Consider the following 24,649-nt stretch of genomic DNA (forward strand, 5'->3'; position numbering starts at 1 on the left):
ATTACTATTCCAAAACGGAGCATAGTGAGGAAATACTAGGCCAAAGCAAGACTGAAACTACCTGGGCAGACTTCAAACTCTGCATCTCCTTGTCTGTTGTCAAAGCACTTTTCAGATCTGCAACTCCTTTGAGCTTTGTTTACTACAACACACTTTTTTCTCTTGAGCTGGGTTCCTTCCACTCCCTGTTAGCAGCCCTCCTCAGCAGATCCCACAACTCTGGGGGTCTTTTCCAACATCTTGGGGTCTCCAAGGCAATCCAGGATTCACCTTCACAGCCTTACCCAGTGGCCTCTAGGCCTCCATGCAGGAACACCCCTGACACATGTCTGGTTTCAGTGGCTTTCCTTAGTCTCAGAGGGAGATTCCATAACCCCTATCTTCTGTTCTTGATCAGAAGAACAAAAGCTGCCAAATTCTGCTGCTTGCTAGGACTGGAACATTGCCCCCCTGTTTGAGTACATCTTCACCAGCTTTCTGTTTTTGATGGTATCCTTCACTACCTAAGCTTGGCTGTCCTGAAACACACTCTGTGGACCATGCTGCCCTTGAACAATGATATCTACCTGTCTTTGCTTTCCTGGTGCTAGGATTTAAAGGCATGTGTGCCAGCCCCACTAGCCCTAAGCTTTTCTTTAATTTCTTTTCGCAAATTGGAAGTTTAGCTGGGTGGGATCTTGCCCTGAGGTCACCACTCCCTCTATTACTTGTAACACAAGGCTTTTCTTTCATCTTTTTATCTCCTTGAACAGAGAACTGTAGCTTCAGCCTACTTCCTGGTGCACCTTTTCTCCTCAAATACATTTTGTATTTTTTTCTTGCTCATCTTGCTTCTTTTCATTATAACTTTATATAAGGATGAACACTAATAACAACACTACAGAGTCAATACGAGGCTGTTTTGAGATTTCCTCTGCTAAAGCAATTAATATATAATTCTTTAATTCAGCCTCAGGCAGATTTTTTAAACAAAAAAGTAGAAAGCAGCCACATTCTTCACCAAACTATCACAAAAATAGTTTCTAGCCAACAATTTTTTCATTCACTTTATATCCTTGTAGCCCCATCCTTTCTCTCCTCCCCCTCTCCCCTTTTCCTTAGAAAAGGAGAGTTCCCTTTCCCTTCCAGACCAGTTTATCAAATTTCATCAGGACTGAGCATGTCTTCTTTCCCTGCATGTCTTCTTTCCCTGTGGTCTGGCAAGGCAGTCTCACCAGGGGAAGTGATCAACAAGCTGGAAGTGAGTCCATGTCCGATGCAGTCTCCATTCCCCTTACAGAGGATCTACATGAGGCCTAAGCTGCCCATCTGCTACATCTTCGTAGGAGACCTAGGTCTAGTGAGTACATGGTCCTTGATTGATGTTTCAGTCTCAACAAGCTCCTCTGGGCCCTGGTTAGTTGGCTCTGTTGGTCTTCTTGTGGAACTCCTATTACCTCCAGGTCCTTTTCTCTTTCCTCCCAATTTTCTACAAGACTCCCTGTGTATTGCCCAATGTTTGACTGTGAGTCTCAGCATCTGTTTTGAGGCACTGCTGGGTAGCTCCTCTCAGAGGACAACTGTCAGGTTCTGTCTGCAAGTTTAGCAGAGTATCATTCATAGTATCGGGTTGGCACTCTCCGATTGGGTGGTCTTTGGCTGGGCCAGACATTGGTTGGGCATTTTCTTGATCTCGGTACATCTTGTAGGCAGGGTAAATTTTGGGTCGAAGTTTTTGTGGGTGGGTTGGTATTCTCATCCCTCTGCTAGGAGACTAGTTTAGTTAGTGGGTATCCTCTTCAGTCTCTATGGCTTCTGCTACTAGGAGTCTCTGCTTGAGCTCTACCCCCATATCCTCCCAAGAACCCACTGAGTTAGGTGTCCAGCTTGTGTCCAAAGAGAACCCCCACCCTCAGTTTCTCTTTTCTCTAGAGTCTTTATGTCCTCTTACACTTGCTTTCCCCAGTCCAATCTCCACCCTCTTATGTCTGTTTTCCCTCTCCTACCTTGTTTCTTCTCTCCAGCCTTCCGACTGAGATTTATGCACCCTTCTTCTCTCTGTTACTTATCTTCTTTGGGTCTGTACCTCGTAGTATGCTTATCCTGTACTATCTGTCTATCCCGCATATTAATAATATTGTCTTTTGAAATCTCTTTAGCCAGGTTCCCACAGTTCAAATCACCCTCAGCCTCACTGTCTAGCATGTTCCTATTTGGCAGTGCTTAATGCATTCTACAGCTTTTCTTACTCAAAGTCCCAAAGTCCACATTCCTCCAAACAAAAGCACCGTCAGGCCTGTCACAGCAGAACGTAAGAGTTATACTACACAGGTAATTCATTTGGTGTAGCATTTTTACCAGTGGTAAGCTGTCAGAAGCTCATTCTCTTCTTTATTGATATTTCATCATAAAGATAATACTTTCATCAGTATTAAAAAAACCCTTTAATTCCATTATGCTGACACTTCAATTTTTATTAAATGTCTGCTGACATTTCTAGAAGTATTAACAAATCCTTATAATGCCATTTATTAAACTGAATGGAGTATATTCTAGCTTTTGCTTTACATGTGATTTAGCCTTTAATCCTAGTACTTGTAAGGCAGAGGCAGGCAGATCTCTGTGAGTTTGAGGTCAGCCTGGTCTACATAGTGAGTTCCAGGACAGCTAGGGCTACACACACACACATCCTGTGTTTAAAAAAAAAAAAGAAATGATTAATTTTGTGTGAAGAGATAACTCTCAGTGGTTAAGAACATTTGTTGCTGTTATAGAGGATCCACAGTGCTCTAGTTCCAGGGGATCCAATGTCCTCTTCTGGCTTCTGTGCACGCATGCTCTCTCTCTCACACACACAGAAGCAATAAATCTTTCAAAAAAGTAATTAATTCAGTATTTAATTTTTTCACATTGTAAAGCAGTCTTACTACTTCTATTGGCTTTTTGAGACAGGGTTTCTCTGTGTAGCCTGGCTGTCCTGGAATCACTCTGTAGACCAGGCTGGCATTGGCGAAGCAGTTTCTTTGTGAACTGGTTTGCAAAGAATCTTGTTCTCTGCCTGGAAGGTGTTTTTTGTTTTGTTTTGTTTTATGAATGTCTTATTTGATAGGCTCATACATTGTATATAATAATTCTGCTTACAGTCACTACCGCCTTTATTTCTAGCTTAGATCGTTTTTATGTCAACTTGATATAAGCTAGAGTCATTTTGGAAGAAGGAATCTCAGCTAAGAAAATGCCACTCCATTGTGATACACATCTAAGTTGTTTTCCAAAAGTTCTCAGATGTAAAAGGTGCTGTAAAGAACGTCTTCCTGGGCTCACGTGGGGCATTTCTCTAAAGCTGGAGTAGAATTGCTAAACCAAGAGCCGTCAGTCAAATTGGATCTTGTACGGTTTTTTGTTGTTTCAAAGATTTATTTATTTATTTCATTATGTATACAATGTTCTGCCTGCATGTACATTTGAACACCAGAAGAGGGCACTAGAGTTTTCATTGTAGATGGTCGTGAGCCACCACGTGGTTGCTGGGAATTGAACTCATGACCTCTGGAAGAACAAGCAGTGCCCTTAACCTCTGAGCCCCAGTTTTTTGTTTTTTAAGACAAGGTTTCTCTGTGTTGCCATGGCTGTCCTGGACTTGCTTTGTAGACTCGAAGTCTGCCTACCTCTGTCTCACTGAGTGCTGAAATTAGAGGCGTGCACCTTTGTGCCCAGCTGGAGTTTTTATTCTTAATAGTTAAAAAAAAAATATATATATATATATATATATATATATGTATGTATGTGTGTATATATATATATATATATATGTATGTATGTGTGTATGTATATATATATATATATATATATATATATATCTTTATGTGCAAGAAGTAGACAGACCAGAAGTTATTTCAGATTTAATATATGATTCATTGAGTATGAATTGTGATTCATTTCCTTCCAGATCCAGTGTCGTCTTTATATACTAGTATTTTTACTATCCAAAAATGATATTAATTGTAATTACATCCAGGAGAAGTAAAAGGAAAACAGTCTATTTTTAATATGTGTTTCATATAGCTGATAGGGTAGGAGAGGTCAGATGGATGCAGAATCATAAATAAGCTGATACTTAAGGGCCGACTGTGGAACTATAATAAAATAATGTTAGAAAAAATAAGACTAAACTTGTGTTATGAGAAATGTCTAGGAGTTGTCAGAAGGGAGAAAATGAGGAATTTGGTATCTTGCACAAGAGTTGTAGCTTATGTAGAAGTATGCCAGAATAATGCCTGTGCTGTATCTTGGCACAAAGAAATGCTGCTTTCTCATAGAGAGTAATGGCTGGCTTGAATTTTTACTGCATTTGGTTAGTGTTCAATCCTTTAAAAAGATTTGGGAGATTGTACCCTTTTACTGTCACAGAAAATAGTGAATTAGAAAGTGAATGAAGCAAGGAGAAATTAAGCTTAGTTTTACAAGTAGGCATAGACTTAGAATAATCAAAGAACAGACCCAAAACAAGGGAGCCATGATACTTAGTGTGGATGGTTTCAGTGAATTAAGTTGCTCACAAGGATAGTTCTATATAGCTTTGTAGGTGAAGAAACAGCCTAGTTTTAAAAAGTCTTCAGTGGTAATTCTTTAGTAGTCAAGAGGACAGAATACTTTAATACCTTATCTTAATAATAATAAAAAGTTTTCTTGTGTCCTAGATGGGCTACAAGACAAGCTTTTTTAAATAAGGAGGATATGAAGAAAGCTTATTTTAGATTTGTGAAAAATAAGATTATTCAAAGTACCAAACTTTAGCAATATATATGGTTTTGGAGGTTAACCTTCATTGGAAGTTCTTTAATTATAAAAACATCAGATATAAGGTGGCCACTACCTGTATTCCCTCACTTGCTTCCTCCACCCGAATTATGGTTCCTATTTTTTTCTCTGTGAGTTTATTATCTATAGGCATAGTCCTTTACCACATAAAAGGTAAGCTTTAGGAAGACCAAAACTCGTTATATTTGCCGTTGTGTTCCCTGGGCCCTATACACTTGCTAAGGGCATTTGAATTCTGCTTATTGGGCAGGCATAGTAGTGCACTTCCAGCACTTGGGAAGCGGCTGAGTTTGAGGCCAACTTGACCTTACATGGTTTCAGGCAGACCAGAGCTGTGCGACCAGACCTGTCTTAACAGTAAAATGGAGTTTACATATTGGATGTATAAATTCTTTTTGGTCTTCTTTTATATGCTTTCGTTCAGTTGTAACCTCAGTGTGCCTACTACTTTGTATTTCTATAATACCCTTTTACAGAATATTCTGTCTGCAGTGTGCTATATAGCCTGCAAGAACATAATTTTTCATAGCTGTGCTATAATAGAACATAGCATACCGTACCAACCCATTATTTAGTATGGGTCATACAAGTTATTCTACCATTCTCTGTCATAAATTAACACCAATATATGTGTCCATTCTTAACCTGTCAAAGCATCTAGGAGCAAATAATGGAACCAACTGTTGATATTTTTTAAGTGATAACTGTTAAAAAACTATTGAATTATGTGGAGGTGGATGGATGGACAGAAAAATTGAGATATATGTTGCACAAAATGAGACAGAGCTGCACTAGAGAGCCATTCTAATAATGGCTTGAGTATCTGATGAGTTGCTACTTTCCATTGAACTATTAAGTATCATTTTTTGCTTCTGTAGCTGGTGGTGGCCTCTTTCCTACAATACCCTTAATGATGAATCCCTTTCTATTTCTTTGAAAGATAATTTATGGTAAACCCATTTGTATGTGGTCAATCACATCAGTAGGATCATGAGGTCAGAGCATGAATATAGATTTTTATACAGAGCCCTCTGATCTTCAGAAGTTTGGTCCTGGAGCTTTTTGCTTCTCAATATTCTTTTTCTTTCACAGGCACTTACTGGCTATTGCCAGTGAGTTCTTGGAGCTATAAATAGTTGTTGATGGAGGGACTTTCACTTCAGTTTCTCTAAAAGAGACTTCATCTTCTTTCTGAAATGTTCCTTTGGAGTAGTAACTGAGTTCTAAAATATGAGGAATGCATGGGTGTTTAATTTGCATTGCTTTAAATCAGTGCATATACGAACTTTTGACGTGGAAAAGTTTTTTGTTTTAGAGGCAGTCTTATGTATGTTATCACCCACGCTGGAGCTAGAACTCACGATGTAGCCAAAGATGCCCTTGAACTTCTGATGTCCCTGCCTTTACCTCTTCAAGCGCTGGGACCACAAGCCTTTGTTACCATGCTTGGTTTATGCAGTACTGGGGATCTAACTAACCTAGGGCATACTGAATGCTAAGCAAGCATTCTCTGTACTGATCTACTTCCCTAGTATGACTTAAGTTTAAATTTTACTCTCTCCACTTTCATCTCTAACCCATGTTGAAAACAAAAACAGCCTTCTTTCTTAGACTACTGCTTTATGTTTCTTCGTCTTCTTTATATTCTGCTTCGTCTGCTTTATATTTTGATGACTGTGAAATTCATCTTGGACTAATTGTTTGAAGTGGTGTGTGCCTGGATCAAATATGGGACTACCCTCTGGCCTTATAGCAAATATTCATGTCTTAATGCCAAAGAATATGTTTATTAGTGTTTGTAAACTGCACCTCTAAATTGACTGGTATCTTAGGAGCTCTCTTTCCTCAGCAGCCTTGGAGGAAGAGTTGGCCAAACTGGAAGCCATCCTGGCATCCTTCATGCACTGACACATTTGTTACCCATCTTCCTACCCAGACTTGAGACTGGGGCCTTAGTTCTGCCCTGTGTTTGTGTTCTGGGCATGTTGCATGAAAATCGGTAATGTTAAACCTGAAAATTAAGAAGAGAAAGGCCGAATCCATGATTGTCCAATTGAAGCAAGCTTTATTAAGTATTAGTCAGGAATATGGACACTGGCCAGGGATTTCCAGAGAAATGGCACTGAATTAGATTAGTCAGGTACTTTTAGAGGCAGAACCCACAAGGCTATGGTACTTCCAGTTCCTGTGCAATCAGAGCAAGCATATACCCTGACATACTTACTGCATAGTGTGCAGATGGGGCAGCCAACCTTGTGTACTGCAGTGAAAACACTTGACTTGTTATCTTATATGAACAACAGCCCTCGGCATTTCAGGGAGTTGTCTTTGGGCAAGTGGGGCTTACAGGTAAAACTTAGCCCTTAGAGACAGTAAACAAGTCCATTCTGTTCTTGGAGTGGTTTTTGTACGTACTGCAGACCATATGTTGTTTCCTGTGCTTCAAAGATTCCATATCTGTAGAAATATTAGCTTTAGCATAGTGAAGTTGATACTGTATGCAGAACATCCATGTTCTCCAAGTCTTCTCTCTATTCCTTGTAGTTTTTAAATTGCTTCTAGTAGGTTGTTCTCCATGGTAACATTCTGTGAGCTCACTAAAGAAAGATAATCTGTAAAGAGAATGGTGTTGGGAAGAGGGTTTAACAAAGCCACAGGAGTCTAGGTAAATGGAAGACTTGGAAAAGTAGTTTCCCATGTCAAGCAGGTCGTCATGGTAGTCAACAGGCTGCTTCAGAACAGGCAGCTAGCAGAACAGCAGGAACACTTCCAATTTTGCTTCCTTGGTTACAGGGAATGATAATGTACTTGACCTTCAGCAAAGCAGGGTCACAGAAAGAGTATCAAAAACAGCACTGTGTGATATGGTAAATGGAATTGGCACAGCAGAGTTTGAAGGCACAGGCCTGTGGACTCTACCCACCAACCCCTGGCTGATTTGGTTACTATTTGGCTTGGGAAGTTGCTGAGGAAAAAATGTAAATAAAACTGCTGAGAACAATTGGCTGGTGAGTGTGTGTATGTTGGTGTGGGGTAGGGAGGAATAGAATAAAAGGGTAGCACAGGAAATCTTTACTTGTGTGTAGTGTTATGTCTTTTGTGTGTGTATATGTCTTGCCTCTAAGCCCTGTATTTCAGTTGAAACTTGTTTCTGAAGCTGTTAGTAAAACTGTGCAGTATTTAGACCCCAGTCTGGAGGAATTCATATCTATTATGTTCAACTACTGGCAGGCTTTTTTTCCTTTTTAGGGACTTGCTTGTTTTTGGCAGGTTAATATATGTGTGAACAAAAGACTATGAGCCTGATTGCTATTAAGTATCTCACTATTTATACAATTGTGAAATATAGTTGATGGCTTTTTTTTGATGTTTTTAATTTTTAATTAATTAATTTTTATTTATGATAATTTATTCACCTTATTTTGTATTATAGTTTATTCACTATTCACCCAGCTCTAGCGCCTTCCCTTGTCCCCGATGGCTTTGTTTTTTTCAGTGTGTATTTGTTTAGAGACAAAGTCTGCTTTGGAGCCAGCCCACTAGGACTTATGATTGATCTTTCTGCTTTACAGATTGTGTGTGTGTTTGTGTTCATCCATTCACTGTCTAGAGGAAACACAGTCATTTCCTGTTCTTGGGTCATTGAACACATTGGGTAGTACTCTGTGAAGAGTGCCAAAGTTCAGGACTGGATCCTATAGGAGACACTCAAGCCAGTTTGAGGGATATTAAAGGCAGGCCATAGGAACAGGTCTTGAGTTAGACTATGGAGACAGTAAAGATGACATGTGTAACTTTAGAAAGAAGTGAAGTCCCTTTCAGTCTACGCTGCAAACCATGATAAGGTCTGTGTCTAAACACACCTATACACCTCCAAAACCTAGTTTGCACAGTTTCATGAGATCCTTGATTAGTTTTGTGATACAGGGTCTTCCCCCTCTTCCCCCAAGATGGAGTTTTCTCCGTGTGGAACAGGCTAATCTTGAACCCAGAGACCAGCCTGCCTCTGCCTCTCCAGTGATGGGATTAAAGGCGTGTGCCCTTTAATTTTACATAGCCTAGATTTCTAATTCTGATATCTCTATTACAGTCTCTTTGGTGCTGGGATTATAAGTGGTTGCCACTACACCCAAATAAGCATTGCTGAGGATTGGAACCTAGGGCTCTCTCATACTAGAGAATGTTCTACCATTGAGCCAAATTCTTGGCTTGTAGAGCTCTTTATACTAGCACTTTTCTTGTTAAAGCACAAATACTCTACCCAGAGTGTACACACATACTTGGATGTTGCCTGGCAGTTGTACTTGAGTATTAATTGATTCTGTCCTCCACAAGTTAAGAAGTTGAAAGAGGTAAAAGATAGCCAGGGCTGAGGCACAGAGTGTCAGCTGGCACTAAGATGGCATGAAGGGAAAGAGAAAGCAGAGGCTTAGACTAGGTGAAAGTATAGCTAGTGTTTTTATATTTTGTTATGAGGCTGATCTTTTACCACTATGCTAAATGGTTCCCAATATACTTACGGAAGGAGAATGTATCTCCAGGTCTGTTTATAATGCTAGTCTCTAAATTCAGACATCTGCAAACATTTCTTAGAGATTCTGTTATATCACTTTGCTTTCAAGTAAAACCTTCTTTATACTGCTTTTCATAACATTGTGATGTTTGACCTCAATTGTCAACTTACTAGGATTGAGAAATGGACAATCAGTAAAAAGTTCACACCTATTGTATCAGTAACATTTCATGAGACAGTTAGATAATGAAGGCATTGACCTGACAAATAGGTCACCCCCCCCCCCTTTTTTTTCCAGAGCCGAGGACCAAACCCAGGGCCTTGCACTTGCTAGGCAAGTGCTCTACCACTGAGCTAAATCCCCAACTCCTAGATTCATCCCTTGATGGAGTCATATTATAATGACATTGGTGGGAAGTGGTGAAATGTAGGAGATGGTAGTTTGTTGAAGGAGTGAGGTCATGGTAATGTGTGTCCTTGGGGGCTGTATTTTTGTGGCTCCTTTCCTTGCTCTTTTCTGTTTCTTGTTTGCCAAATAAGAGTGGCTGTGTGCTGCTTTGTTGTCCATCTGATGACTGAAACAGTGGGATAAAAATAATTCCTCCATCTATAAATTTTTTTATTATCTGCTATATTCCATCTCTTAGACCTCAGGAGTGTAGACTACCAGCCTTATTACTTTCAGAACTGAGCATCCCTACACTGATTCCCAAAGATGCTTGAATCTTTGGTCTTCTGATACAATGAGATTGAATTTAGGGCATTTGTGTGTGCTAGGCAAGCACTGTATCACTGTGCTGTATCTGTAGTCCTGTGCTTCTGAAATAAGGAGTACTTGACAAGTGTATGCTTGCACAGGTAAAGAAGCCAAATGTCAGAGAGTATAACTTCTTGGACCAGGTCGCAAAGCTTAAAAACAGCCACTCTCATAGCCAAGTTCAGGCTCAAGTATGGCATAGGTCCAATGGTTGCTGTAATTTTATGGTTTGGAAATCCTTCATGGGTCTCTAAAATATTTTTAAATACACTTGGTTATTTAAAACATAAATTTGTAGCCAGGTGTGGTGGTGCATGCCTTTAATCCCAGGGAGATCTCTGGGAGGCAGAGGCAGGCGGATCTCTGAGTTTGAGGCCAGTCAGGGCTACACAGAGAAACCCTGTCTGGAGGAAAGTAGGGGGAGAGGGGGAGGAGACTGGAGAAGTTGGGGACAGTTAGCTGGAATTCCAATTGAACTTCACCTTGAGGGCTGAGCTTCCCCTTGGCTGAACTCTCTGCCTTGTCTTTCTTAACTGCTCCTAACTGTATTTTCTTTATCCGTCATCTATTAATGACACTTGGGTGATCCCATAACTTGGTTTCTTGAATTCTACACTGAAATGTAGACACCTCTTCCATTACAGATCTTGTAGATGAATAATACCAGAATTCAGATGTGGATCCCCACATTGCTTTGATTACTATAGGTTTTAGAATGTTTAAAATGTAGAGGTGTGAGTCCTCCTACATTTTCTTTCACAGGATTGCTTTGTTCTGGGTTCCTTACATTTCACATGGGTATTAGGATCAGCAGATGAGTTTATGGGGGCGGGGGGAGCACTTGGTTTTCAGCAGGGATGATACTGAATCTGTCAAGTTTAGAGAGCAGTGCGTATTATTAGCATTGTGTTCTGGTCTGTCTTTCAGTGGCATTTCTGGGGATTTTCTTTTTCGTTTCTTCCCTCCCTCCCCAATTTTTGTGGTGGTGATAGTGGATCGGCAAGTTCCATTCTACTGGCCTATGTAGAGTTTATGTATCTTTGGTTGGCTTCAAGTTTCTGGGATTACATGTATGCGCTTTCACACCTGGCTTTTTTATACTTACTTTGTTAAATTTATTCTCCAGTTTTGTTCTTTTTTTTTTTAATGTTTTTTTTTATTATTATTTATACAGTATTCTGCCTACATGTATGCCCGCAGGCCAGAAGAGGGCACCAGATCTCATAGATTATGAGTCCATCATATGGTTGCTGGGAATTGAACTCAGAACCTTTGGAAGAGCAGCTAGTGCTCTTAACCTCAGTCATCTCTCCAGCCTGTTTTGTTCTTTTTTATGATATATCATCAGTGACATTATTTCTTCATTTTGTTTTCAGATTGTTTATTGTCACTGTATAGAAATACAGTTGATCTTATACCTTCAGCCTTGGAACTCTGACCAGTTAGTTGTAAGGGAATTCTTGCGGATTCTGTAAGATTTTATGTAAGAACATTTAATATGCATATGGAGATAGTTTTACTTTTTTCTTTATAATCATGATATATGTCATCTTTTCTCATTTTTCTTCCTTCCCCTTTCTCCTTCTCTTATTTTTTTCCTGTCTCTACCTAGTTTCCTTACTAGCAGTTCCAGTACATTTATTTACACAATGGTGAAAACATATCTGGTGTTCTCATCTTGGGGGAAAGCTTTTGTCTTCTGTCCTTTATTGGAGTGAGTGCTTTCCTGGTTTTTAATTTATTGAATCTTTTTTCTTTTTCCTTTTAAATCATGAAGGGTTGTTAAGTTTTGTCAAATACATTCTGTTTGTTCTGTTCATTAAAGTGATCTTGAAGCTCTTGCCGAACTGATTTTCATGCACTGAACCAGCCTTGCATTCTTTAGGTAAGCTGCACTTAGGCATGCTACTGGATTCAGTTTGCTTGCTTTTGTTCAGTTTTTACATCTATATCTGTAAGATAATTTTCATTACATGTTTAGGTGTTGAGCAGTATTGGCCTCACAGAATAAATTAGGGAAACATAGTTTCAGGGGTTGGGGGACATGCCACCTTTGTATGGTGTTGGGTCTTGATATACTTTTAATCTAGGAAAATACTGTCTTCTTACTTCAGGTACCCAGGTGACCACTCAGCACGTTGATCCTCGCCTTTGGTAGGTATTGACTAAATATGAGACCTTTGTGTTTATTCATGGTGAACTTTGCCCATCTCCATTCTGCCTGAGTCTAGGAGGTTGTCAGGACTCTTTAAGTGCTGCTCCTAATAATTTTCAGGGCTGTACTGGCTCTGTTTGCCATCTCTCTCTTGCAGTGTTGTGAATGTCTATTAAAAACCACCACAAAAGAAAGTTTTATAGCTGGCTTTGGAAACAGTGGAAAAAATTCAAAGAGCATCTCTAAAAAACAGTTCTTTTGATAGCTTTGCTTTTTTTTAAGGTCATGAAAAGCAGAACTTATTTGGTTTATCCTTGTGTTTTCAACATCAGAAGCAGCTATTTTAAGATTTTTTTTTTCTTGGAAACAACATGGGCAGTATCTCACTATTTCCTTTGTTGTTTTGCGTTGATACCTCAAAGTTCAAGTTTGTCATTCAAGGCACAGCAAGAGCAAGAAGCATGCTCCTGCTGGGCATGGTAGCGCAAACCTGTAATCCTGGTACTTGGGAGGTAGAAACAGGAGAGCCAGTAGTATAATAGTTGAAGGCCAGCATGGACTTTAATAAGACCCTGCATTTAGGAAAGAAAGAAGTCCTTAGGAAATCATTAGGTACCTTCCTAAGCCCAATGTTCTCATCCACAGGTACCACGTACACAGACCACTCGGCCGGAATCTCCAGGGATGACCAGCCCCTCCCCACGCATCCAGATAATTTCCACCGACTCTGCGGTAGCCTCTCCTCAGCGCATTCAGGTATTCGTGTCAGTTCCACTGGGTTTCTTCATTCTTTCCAAAAAACAAACCCGCCTAAGAGTTTTACTACAGACATCAAATACAGTGTGAGCTCATTTGTTTAGAAAGCATCAGGTAAAAGCTTGTATTTAAGTTACTTTTAAAGCAAAAGTATGAACTATTGCTTCAAAATAATAGATGACATACCATTTTATTATTTACTTGCTTCTAAATTGAGAGGCAGTATATATCCTATTAAGATCAAGGACCCCTCTTTGTAGTCACATCCAGTGTCCCCACTTAGTAGGTTTTTCAGTTGGGTCAATCACAATTTTAATGCTTTACTTTTCTATTTGCAAAGTAGTAGATCTTGCCCTGAATCAGCAAGTTTAATGCTTTTAAGATGCTTAGAAAGATATCATGTACATAATCACATTCTATAAAACTATTACTATTATTATCTAATTATTACTTACGCAGGGGTAGGACTATGAATCTGCCTTTAATTCACTTTTTCTAATCTTTTGAACAAAAAGACTTTGGAAATTATAGCAAGAAGCTGTGAGGAAGGGATAATGTATTGCTGTTTGATTACCCGGCTGAACCATAACATATGAAGAGATGAACAGCTGAAAAACACCTGTTACATGAGTATGAAAAATAGCAACAGGATGCCTCAGCAAGTAAAAGCACCTACCAAGGAACCATTGTGGCTTGAGCTCAGTCCCTGAACCAACACTGGAAGGAGGAAAGAGCAGACTCCCAAAAGATGTCCTCAGATCTCTACATGGGCACCAAACCATGCATGCACCTTAACTCATATACATATTACACAAGCATGTGTGCACTCGCATGCACGCATACACACACACACACACACACACACACACACACAAACTCACAATAATAGGCTTAAAAATTTTTAGGATTTAAAAGCAAAATAATTTGTGTTTTCAGTGTTAATGCAGATGGCCTCAGTGCTGTCCTCATTCTTAGCCCATGCTTTGTCAGTAAATGTTGCATCCCCTGCAACATTTTTAACAATCAATGTATGACAGCAATACTTAAAACCTAAGTAGTGGTGTCTCTGGTAAGGTTAAGAAGGAAAGATGTCAGATTAGACAATGTTTAGTCTGAATTAACAGACCTAGGATCCAGTCTTGTGACCAGTCAGCTATATGACCCAGGCAGTTTCCAAAACCTTTGTTTCTGTACAGTGTCACTATGGACATATGAGTGCAGGATGAAGTGCAGATGAGCACCAGGAAAAGCTAGCAGTTGTGTTTTTACTTGTTTTTGTTTGTTTATGTTTTACAATGGGCTCTCCTGTAGCTCAGGCTGACCTCCAACTTTCTTTGTGTCTGAGCCTGGACTTGAAGTCCTGATTCTTATGAATGACTCCACATTCCCAGTACAGGCTAGTGCTAACACACCTAGTTTTGTACTATAGCTTTTAATGTCCTGTTTTTATACTGCTTCAAATTTACAGGAAATAGTAAATAAAATTGTTATAACCTTTACTTAGATTCACTAATTGTTTGCCACCCAATCATGAATGTATGTTATATGTAATAGTTCTTACTGATTTTATCACAAACTACAGGCATCATTTCTTTGCACTGGATCAATCACAGAGATTTCTTAAGAATCATGGCATTCTCTTAAACAAATCATAATTATGTAAAGAAATACTAATACTGAAAATGCCATTGTAGGATCCATAATCCTCATCCCACAATTTCCAGAATTGTTTTTATGAGTCCCCCCCCCCCCCCGGGGCTATTTGACAGTATTGATTGTGATACTACTAATTAGATGCCAGTCAACAAGACACCTTTCCTTGTCATGCAGGCTAGCACAGGTGATCAGAAGCATTGCTGGTATTGTGTTGTTTGGCCCTAGCAGTACAAAGATTTTAAGGAGGAAGAGGAGGAACACAGTCTCTCATTGGAGGAAGAGCTGGGACTGAGAGCTGCTGCTTTGATGATAGAGATGTAGGGCAGGAGCTCTGGAGGTGATGGAGGGCACAGGAATATTAGGTTCAATTTTTTACTTTTTAATCTGGCTTTTTAAAGGAAAGTAAGTTCAAAGGGGGAAGGTATTGCATACTGTTCCATTTTGGAGATGATTGAGATTTTCTGCCTTGTTCGTTCTTTTGTAGTAAACTTTGTAAGAATTCTCTGCATGTTTTGAGATTCTCCTGGGGTCTCCATCTCCCCCTTTTTCATTTGATGCTTTTCAAGAAAGCATTATTGTAACCATTGATGAACTTAAATGTGTTTCTAAAATACATTTACATATATAACATTTAACTATATTAGATTGAGATTCACGTACAATTTTGTTAGGAAGGACTTTGTAATTACATGGTTTTTGTTTCATGTTTTTCTCCTCTCCTCTTGTTTCCTTCCGTCCCCTCCTTTCCCCTTCCCTCCTCTCTCCTCCTGCCTCTCCCCTCTTCTCTTCTCTTCTCTTCTCTTCTCTTCTCTTCTCTTCTCTTCTCTTCTCTTCTCTTCTCTCTTCTCTTTCTCGTCTTCTCTTGTCTCCCCTCCCCACCTTTTCTTTTTTTCCTTTTTTTCTTTTCTTCTTTGAAATCTTTCTTGTAGTCCCTAAGGCTTCTGGGGCTCTAACAGCCTTTTTATACCTTCTTCCCACTTGCCAGTAGCATTGTTTTTTAAGCCTATCTATTTTTTTTATGATTGTCTTCATAAAGGGGCTTTTAATTCCAAAAATAGTAAAGATAGGATCCTAGAATAAAATAAATTATGAAAAAATCAGTTTTGAAAAGCTCACTATATATTTCTTACTTTGCCATAGAACTTGTATTACTTTTCTTATTGTTCTGGCGAAATACCAGACGAAGTTAAATTTACAAAAAGAAGGGCTTTTATTTTGGTTTACAGATTTGGGGTACAGTCATCATGGTAGAAAAATTATGGCAACAGAAAAATAAGATGGCTGGTCACATTTCATCCACAGTCAGGAAGTAGAACAGATTGATTGCTGGTGTTCAGCCCATTTTCTCCTTTTCATTCTATTCAGTCCCGGGTTCATGGAATGGTACTATTCACATTCAGAGTGGGTCTTCCCTGAATAGTTGAATCTTTCTGGAAAGACTCCCATAGACACCCAGAGGTTTGTTTCCATAGTGTTTCGAAATCTCATCAAGTTGACAGTGAAGATTAGCCATCACAACTGGTGAAATATATCTTAGACCAGTATTGATTCTAGCGGTGGTGCCTGCAAGTACACAGCTCTGAAGACACACCATGCAAAGGGGCTTCTATGTTGTATTCTGTAGATTGTAACAGACCAGCAGACAGGACAGAAGATCCAGATAGTCACCGCAGTGGACACCTCTGGATCCTCCAAACAGCAGTTCATCCTGACCAGCCCAGATGGAGCTGGAACTGGGAAGGTGATCCTGGCTTCTCCGGAGACATCCAGTGCCAAGCAGCTCATCTTCACCACCTCGGACAACCTTGTTCCTGGCAGGATCCAGGTAAGGCCTGTCAACAAGTGGTTATTATTGTATTTGATAGTGAACCACTTCTTAGTTCAGTTTTGTCTTGCATGGAAGCCAAATCAACCACTAGTAGGGCCTTTGGGGATTTACAAGTGTGGTGGGATTCTACAAGCTAAAGCAAAAGCCAGGAAATTAAGTGGCCACACCCAGAAGACAATCAGTGGTAACAGTAAGAGAGGATAGAAACTAATCCAAGGAAAAGACACAGGTATAAGCAAGACGATAGGCCACTGGAGAATTGTTCTTAAAAGACTACATAGTGGAAACCATTAGCCTCTGATATCTTTATGGCATTCCCTAGAGCTGACCATGGCTAGACAAGAACATCTGCTCTTACTTCTATCTCATGTAGGTGGCCAAGCCTGGGACCAGTTCTTCAGTCTGATCTCACATGTTTCCAGTCACTTCTTTGCACTTTCTATCTCCAGCTCTGTCCTATTTATCTCTATTCTGAGAGGGAGAAAGAAGATGGGATTCGGGGAGCCACAAAAATACACTCAGACACTAAAGGAAAGCAGGGCCAGTTGTGAAGTTGGAGGCTCAATGCCAGTGTCCCAGAGTGACCAGGCATGGACAGGTTTTGACATAATCGAGGAGGAATCTATGTTTTGTTTTTATTTTAAATTTATTTAATTGGCACCGTTTGCCGACATTTTAGATCGTCACGGATTCTGCTTCTGTGGAGCGTTTGCTGGGGAAGGCAGACGTCCAGCGGCCCCAGGTGGTGGAGTACTGTGTGGTCTGTGGCGACAAAGCCTCAGGTATGTGACTGGCTTCTGGCATGTATCATAGAGCAACAATATGACCTTTTATAGGGTAGGGAAATGGTTAGGTGAGAAAACATTATATGTAGGTTTCAAACATTATAAGCAAAGTAGTTTGTCATGTTATTCAAATCAAACATTATTCAAATCAAAAAACTGATTTGTTTCCAAGTATTTATATGCTATTAAGTAAAACTTTCCCTCATCTTGTTTGTTTCTCCTAAGGTGTGTTTTGTATATATAATTCCACTTACCTAAACTCTCTCACTTTTCTTTTTATCTTTTTACTCTACCCTGTGTGATAAGCTTTTATGATGCAGGAGTAGACACCATGCAGTCCCCTTGGGAAAGTATACACAGGTGCATACACACGCATCCTGAGTGAAGGCCCAAGACCTCTAGGGTGTTATTTAGCTCTACGCTTCTGGTGTCCTTCAAGGAGAGCCTGAAGGCTTCCACAGTTAGGACTCTGGTGAAGGGAAACAGGGGGCTTGCTAGCACTGACGAGCTATAGAAAGTAAGTGAGGCAGGAAGGCATGGAGTAGGAATGGAGAAGCTCAGGGAAGCTGGGGCATAGACCTGAGTTCTGAGGCAGCTTTGTTCCATTCAGGAAGTCTGGAGGTTTTATTGTCCTGGATTTCATTTTGTCTTTTTGAAAAGGGGGTTGGACCAAACCGAGGAAGATGCCTAAGCAATCATCTTCAAAAGCTCTGATTTTTCCCTTTAAACTGGTTGTACTGTTTCTCTACCACTGGTGCCTACTTCTGAGCCTACCTTTTATTTATCTTGGTAAAGCTAGCCTATCCTGCCCCGGAAGCAGGTGCACAGTGCTGCCATTGGTCCTGAATGTCTTTCTTCAGACATTCTAGGCATCTTGTACATTCTCCTATAATCTTGTACATTCTTGTACAAGAATCTTATACATTCTCCTATAATTGATATGCACTTTGCCACTGAGTGTTAGAGCAGAATCTTTGCCTGTTAAACAAGGAGACACACTTTACAAATTTTTGAATACATGAAGCAGGAACAGAAACAGCCAAAGACTGCCTTGTTCATCAGGGCTCTTCTGAGCTTCAAGGGAAGACCTCATCACATAACCTTATAGTGCCACTGCCTTCAGCTCTTAGAAGTCACTCAGAGATAGCAAGTTCAAGGAGACATTGTAAGGAAGGTCAAGGTAGTGTTTACAAGGGGTCATTTCAGTACCACAGTGCTTCAAAGGAAAAGGAAAAAAGATCCTTCAAGTTACCTCTGTAGTCACTGTGATGTGAAGTATCCTCCTAACAGTTGAGTCTGAAGCTCTGTAAGCAAGAGAAGCCCAGTATGTGCACATACAGTCTTAGCTGCAAGGTTCTACTGATGTACAGGAGCATTTATCAGCTAGGAAGGGTGAACTAAGGTGTCATTGGCTAATGGCTACTGTACTCTAAGTAAATGAGAGTAGAGAAGTAAGCTGTGATTTGTAACCATGTTCCTTGAAGGGCTTGAGTAGTTCATTTAAAGGGATGCTTAAGGACAAGGACATGATTCAGAGAGAAAGCAAATATGTAGGAATGACTAGGCTGTTTAGTCTGGCAGTAAGCGTGGGCACCAAGCTGCTTCTATAGCCAAGGTATGCACACTGGAGCAGTGTTGCCTAAGCCTCTCTGTGTGTTAGGATGGTTGTGTGCCAAGGGCAGTCATATCATTTATGAGCTTTGGATTTCCATCATGACCTTGCAAGATTACTGTAGCAATGTAGACACATGAGGTAGACATATTGTTGGGCTGCCATTAGCCCCTGTGGTGGCAGCATCTGAGAAGGTATACTCAGTGGGAACAGTCCTGGGACAGCTCAACTCTGCTCATGATGAACCAGATCATGTTCTCACTTCCCTCAGGCCGTCACTATGGGGCTGTCAGTTGTGAAGGTTGCAAAGGTTTCTTCAAAAGGAGCGTGAGGAAGAATCTGACCTACAGCTGCCGGAGTAGCCAAGACTGCATCATCAACAAGCACCACCGTAACCGCTGCCAGTTCTGCCGGCTAAAGAAGTGTCTGGAGATGGGCATGAAGATGGAGTGTAAGTAACACGGCCCACTACAGTTAGTAAACACCAGCTAAGTAAGGTGTTTGCCTTTGATTTAAAATGAGTGGGGGAAATACCCACATAACCTTCACTGTGCTTTACCTTTTGGGGCAACCAAGTGACCCAGAGCTGACACTGCTGGTTTTGTCAGTCTCCATGAAAGCACCTTTCTAGATGAGTCAGAAAACCAGGAAAGAGGAATGCAGAGTAGGTAACACCAGCTTCAAATTAAAGCTGAGCCAGGTGCAGTGATGCACAATTGTAATCCCAGCAATTGGAGAGGTAGAGGCAGCCAGATCTCTATTAGAGGCCAACCTGGTCTACATAGCAAGTCCAGGACAACCATAGGAACACAGAGAAACCCTGTCTCGAAAAACTAAAAAGGAAGCAAAACAAACAAACAAACAAACATAAATAAATAAATAAATTAATTAAAGCTGAGACCAAGTCATTCCAGCCCCACTACCAGAGTGCAACCAGAACCATGCCTCTCAATCCCTTGGCCGCATCTGTGACCCAGCGCTCCCTTCCTTTGCTATAGCCTTTAAGTTCTAAAGAAGGCCCTCAAGTGGGAGCATCCACAGAAGGGCTGAGACCCTTCTCTCAGCAGTATTTCCAAATTATTCCCTCATCTGCAGGGACCATTCATCAGGTCAGGTTCTGATGGTGAAATGATAAGAACCAGGTTCTAAAGTAAGCAACACAGAGAAGTCAAGGTGAACAGTGCTGTGCTCTTAAGAGTACAGCAAGGATGGAAAGGAACAGAGTCAGTGCCCATTACAGAACAATAGTGCCACTTAGCTCCTGGGAAGATAAGAGCCAATGGATTTCAGTATTGTTTCTCGTTCTCAGAATGAGAATGCAAAATTTACTAGGGAACAAGTATGCTCACAACCTGTTCTACCACAGTCAGTACAGTATATGCATGACTAGGTTGGTATGGGGCTGCCCTAGCATATTGTAAGGTTGTCCTTAGTTGTGAGCAGTGATGGGACTAAACTTGGGCAGCCACAGGCATAGCTGCAAACTCAAGATCCAACTGCATTTCAGCTTAGTAGAAGAGCATTTGGATCCAAGGCATGGTCATCTCTTGCGTCTAAGGACAGTTTGTGGGCTGGGAAGATGGTTTGTTGTGTAAAGTGCCTACTGCGCCTAGCATAAGGATCTGAGTTTTGATCTCTGGCACCCATGTAAAAGCTGGTGGTGTTACTTGTGCCTATGATCCTACCACTACGAGTGAAGATAGGTGGATCACGAAAGTGTGCTGGTCAAGCCAGTCTAGCCAATCAGTGATTTTCATGGTCATCAAGAGACTGAATCAAAACAAAGATGGAAAGCAATAGTAGTTGACCTCTTGCCTCTGTATATACATTTTCAGTACACCCCACCACCAAGATCTGCATTTTCTTCAGTTTCTTGTGACAAACACCCCCCCAAACAAACAACAACAACAACAAAAAAAAAAAAAAAACAACAACAGGGTTTTTCTGTGAAGCCTTGGCTGTTCTGGACTACTTTGTAGATCAGGCTCACAGAGTTCCTCCTGCCTCTGCCTCCCTGAGTGCTGGAATTACAGGCGTGTGTCACTGCGCCCCAGTATGAGTCATTTGAAAGGTTTTTTTTTAATTTTAAACATATATATATATATATATATATGTCTCTATGTGTACTGTGTACATGTGAATGCAGATACCTATGGAGGCCTTAGATCTCCCTAGAGCTGGAGTTAGAGACAGTTGTGAGCTGTCTGAAATGAGTGTTAGGAATTTAACTCTGGTCTTCTTCAAGAATAATGTTCTTAGCTGGGAGAGAAATTGCTGTATACAGTTAACAGCCTTCAGTTTGCTGAAGCTCTTCAGGCTGGAATTGGACTCTTGGGGATTGCTCTGTTATTTGTGGTATGAGATAATCTATGTGAAGGGTCCACTTGAAGATAGGCATTTCTAATCCGGGGCTGAGCTCAACTGATTACAGAACTGAAAAACCCAGGGGAATTTATTGGCCTTCTTAGGTCACACTAGAAGGCAGTTTCTCAGCAAGGCAGCATCTGCCATCTTGAGCCCTCTGTATATCTTTAGGTTTACATTGGGGTTAGTTGATTTTGACTCTTCCCATTGGTTGGAAAGCCCTTAGTGACCAAACACCAGTTACAGATCTGCTAAGAGACAACTTTACTATGTTACGATGTCTCTTCATTTGACTCTTTTCTCTAAACGAGAATATATGTTGTAATTTAAGCGGTACAGAGTGAACGGAAGCCCTTTGATGTACAACGGGAGAAACCAAGCAATTGTGCTGCTTCGACTGAGAAGATCTATATCCGGAAAGACCTGAGAAGTCCTCTGATAGCCACTCCAACGTTTGTGGCAGACAAGGACGGGGCAAGGTCAGTCTCCTGTTCTCACATAACAGCACTGAATTGGCCTACAAACTGGCCTGAGGAAGTGCAAATATCCCTGGGAAGGACACTCACCTGCCTGGCTATAGCCCTGGCATGTCTCACTCTCTTTTGATCCATTTAACATTGCTGAGGGTCATGGTAGAGCACAACTGATTCTGCAGTTTAGTTCAGGCTTCATTTATACAGGAAAATAGATGTCTATAACTCAAAGTACAGACATTTTATTTTATACAGTACAGACCAAAGACCCAAGGTGAAGAAAGGACTAGATAATTCCACAAGCTAGCTTCTGCATTCTTTTTAACACACACTGTTGAACTGGTTTTAAAGAGAACAGAAATAAGGAAAACCAGAAATCCAAAATGTATTACACAAAGAGCTGAAGTTGAGGGTCTCTGACAATTTTTTGAATATCAGTTTAGCTTTGGGAAGCATAGCCACAGTTAGTGTAGAAGGTCTAGGGGTAGGCATTTATGTTCTGTCCTCCCTCAGCCTGTAGCCTGGCTTTGTGAAGAACTCATCTGCAAGAGCAGGCAGCTGGCCCTTCACCCTTGGCTCAGGGTTAGAGCTTTTCTCTTGGTAGACAGCCTTGCAGATATGAAAGTCAAGTGAATGCAGCATTAGCATACTGTGCAGAAACTGTTAGAAGCTACTCTGGGTTTCTTTGTCTTAAATAGACAAACAGGTCTTCTTGATCCAGGGATGCTTGTGAACATCCAGCAGCCTTTGATACGTGAGGATGGTACGGTTCTCCTGGCCACGGATTCCAAGGTAACATTCTCTTTTCCTGTATGTTGTAGTGCAGGCTACTTTGGCCATCAGAGATGATGCTGAAAGCTTAGCCTCAGGTAGCTCCATTAATTTTTTGTGATAATAGCTATCCTAGGACTTGTTCTAAAGATGCTGGTGGCTTTTCGGACACCCCAGTCAGAGTTGAATGGCTACAGTCACTATCACACGGCAGCTGTGTGGACAGCCTCTGGTTCTATTCCCTATTAATTTATTCCCTTTGTTACGTATTTGTTGGTAGGCTACCAGCATGCTGGGAAAGTAGCTGTTTTTTCCAAGGTAGCCTTTTGCAGAAGCTCCAGTTCCTTTCCATTACATTAGATAATCTGCTGTAGCCTGACAAGAGGCAGAGAGAACAAACTTGTAGTTTGAGATGTCTGTTGGTACAATAGGTCATCTCTTATGTGGTGACCTACACAGTATTCTGTGGTTCTGTCATAGTTTATTAATCAGTTTTGTGCTTAAAACTTTGGTTTTAGTTTTTATTTCTGTTACCAAAACATAGGCATGTGCACACATACATACATACACACAAACATGGTTGGCACTTTCTCCTCAGCACCTGAAGTATCGTTGAAGTTTTGATTTATATCTCAGGTAAGGTTTAACACAATTATTGGCCTCTGTACATCTTTGGCGAAATGTCTTTAGATCTGTCCCTTTTAAAATTAGGTTATCTTTGTATTGTGTTACTGAGATCTTTCAGAATTCTGGCTATTACACCATTGTCAGACGTGTGACTTACAATATTTCCTCTCTCTCTTTTTTTTTTAAAACTACTTTCTTAATATTGTGGTTAGAGATATCTACTTTATCTATTTTTCTGTCATTTAATCACTATGTCATTGTATCACATCTGTGGATGTGTGTGTGACCATAACCAAGATACAAAAAAAAAAAAAAAAAAAATTCTGATCCTGTGGATATACAGAAAGATACCCTTGGTGTGACTTTATTCACACCTAGAAGCTGGCCTTGAATAAACATAATATCTTCATTTTATTGCCCTTAGGTCATTCACATGTGTGTGCTAATTTTTTAATATTACTTTTTTTATATTACTATTATTTATAGGCTGAAACAAGCCAAGGAGCTCTTGGTACACTGGCAAATGTAGTGACTTCTCTGGCCAACCTGAGCGAATCTTTAAATAATGGTGACACTTCAGAAATGCAGCCAGAGGACCAGTCTGCAAGTGAGATTACTCGGTATGAGCCCTTCTGATACTCCATATCCAGGCACTGTGCTGTAAGGATGGATGTTATAAATCAACTGTGGGCACCTATACTGGAAGAGGACCCACTTACATCATGTGCCATAGGCAGTCAGAACTATAGTTGATTCCCTACACCAGGGTCTTCATCAGACAAAATGTTCTTTGTCTTGAGCACTGTGTAATGCACCGCACAGAATAGTGTACCTCTTTCCTGTTTTGACTTGTTCATACCTGTTTTCTGGGTGGCATTGGCTAGTTGCACAGCGTGTTTCTCTCCTGAAGTTTGGCCCTTTGTGTTTTGCTCTTCCATTCTGGCCTTGGTGTCAGGCCAGATAGGTGCTTGGTGGGAGCCACCGAGTCCTCTGCTTGGTCCTCCTGTTAATTTACAATCTTATGGCAATATTCAAATCTGGGTGTAGGGGAAAGAACATGGATCTAAGTAGAATCAGCTAGGGCTCTCTTACTGTACTTACCATTGATGTCTGTTTCATTTTTAGGGCATTTGACACCTTAGCGAAAGCACTTAATACCGCAGATAGTGCTTCACCTCCAAGTCTGGCAGATGGGATAGATGCTAGTGGAGGAGGGAGCATCCATGTCATCAGCAGAGATCAGTCAACACCCATCATTGAAGTTGAAGGCCCCCTCCTTTCAGACACACATGTCACATTTAAGGTGAGTACACATGTTAAACATGTGTTACCTGTCTCTTCAGTATGCTTGAGCCAGGCACTATACCAATGCTAGTCTATGTTAAGTCAGACCTTGTAGTAAATTCATTTTCTAATTGTGGCAGAATCTTGAATTTCAAAGCATATTACTGTTGCTTCTTGACGTAACTGTTTCACAGTGCCATCTGGTTCTGAAAGTGACCCTGCAATATGTGACACATCATTACCAAGACAGACTGCCATGGTGCTAGCC

General features: G+C 40.6%; 1 protein-coding gene and 1 long non-coding RNA gene across 7 annotated transcripts in view; one reads left to right on the forward strand and one right to left on the reverse strand.

Moving 5' to 3' along the window:
- The window catches only part of Nr2c2 (nuclear receptor subfamily 2 group C member 2), a 57,258-nt gene that overhangs the window by 18,630 nt on the left and 13,979 nt on the right, over positions 1-24,649 (forward strand). For 4 of the 6 annotated variants that reach the window (XM_021638242.2, XM_021638243.2, XM_060383763.1 and 1 more), the window contains 9 exons: positions 12,185-12,224; positions 12,871-12,981; positions 16,262-16,462; positions 17,145-17,247; positions 19,134-19,313; positions 21,558-21,705; positions 22,398-22,491; positions 23,584-23,717; positions 24,223-24,400. In XM_021638242.2, the coding sequence (XP_021493917.1) occupies positions 12,910-12,981; positions 16,262-16,462; positions 17,145-17,247; positions 19,134-19,313; positions 21,558-21,705; positions 22,398-22,491; positions 23,584-23,717; positions 24,223-24,400 (1,110 nt within the window). In that variant the 5' untranslated portion in view covers positions 12,185-12,224; positions 12,871-12,909. The remainder of the gene's footprint in view (positions 1-12,184; positions 12,225-12,870; positions 12,982-16,261; positions 16,463-17,144; positions 17,248-19,133; positions 19,314-21,557; positions 21,706-22,397; positions 22,492-23,583; positions 23,718-24,222; positions 24,401-24,649) is intronic. The other 2 variants (XM_021638244.2, XM_060383764.1) reach the window with 1 other exon arrangement.
- Positions 15,824-24,228, reverse strand: LOC132654234 (uncharacterized). Its single transcript, XR_009591886.1, has 2 exons — positions 23,957-24,228; positions 15,824-16,469 (listed from the first exon to the last, which is right to left on the reverse strand). It is a non-coding gene; the product is annotated as an uncharacterized LOC132654234 (long non-coding RNA).

This window comes from Meriones unguiculatus, chromosome 5, assembly GCF_030254825.1.
Source record: "Meriones unguiculatus strain TT.TT164.6M chromosome 5, Bangor_MerUng_6.1, whole genome shotgun sequence".
NCBI lineage: Eukaryota > Metazoa > Chordata > Mammalia > Rodentia > Muridae > Meriones > Meriones unguiculatus.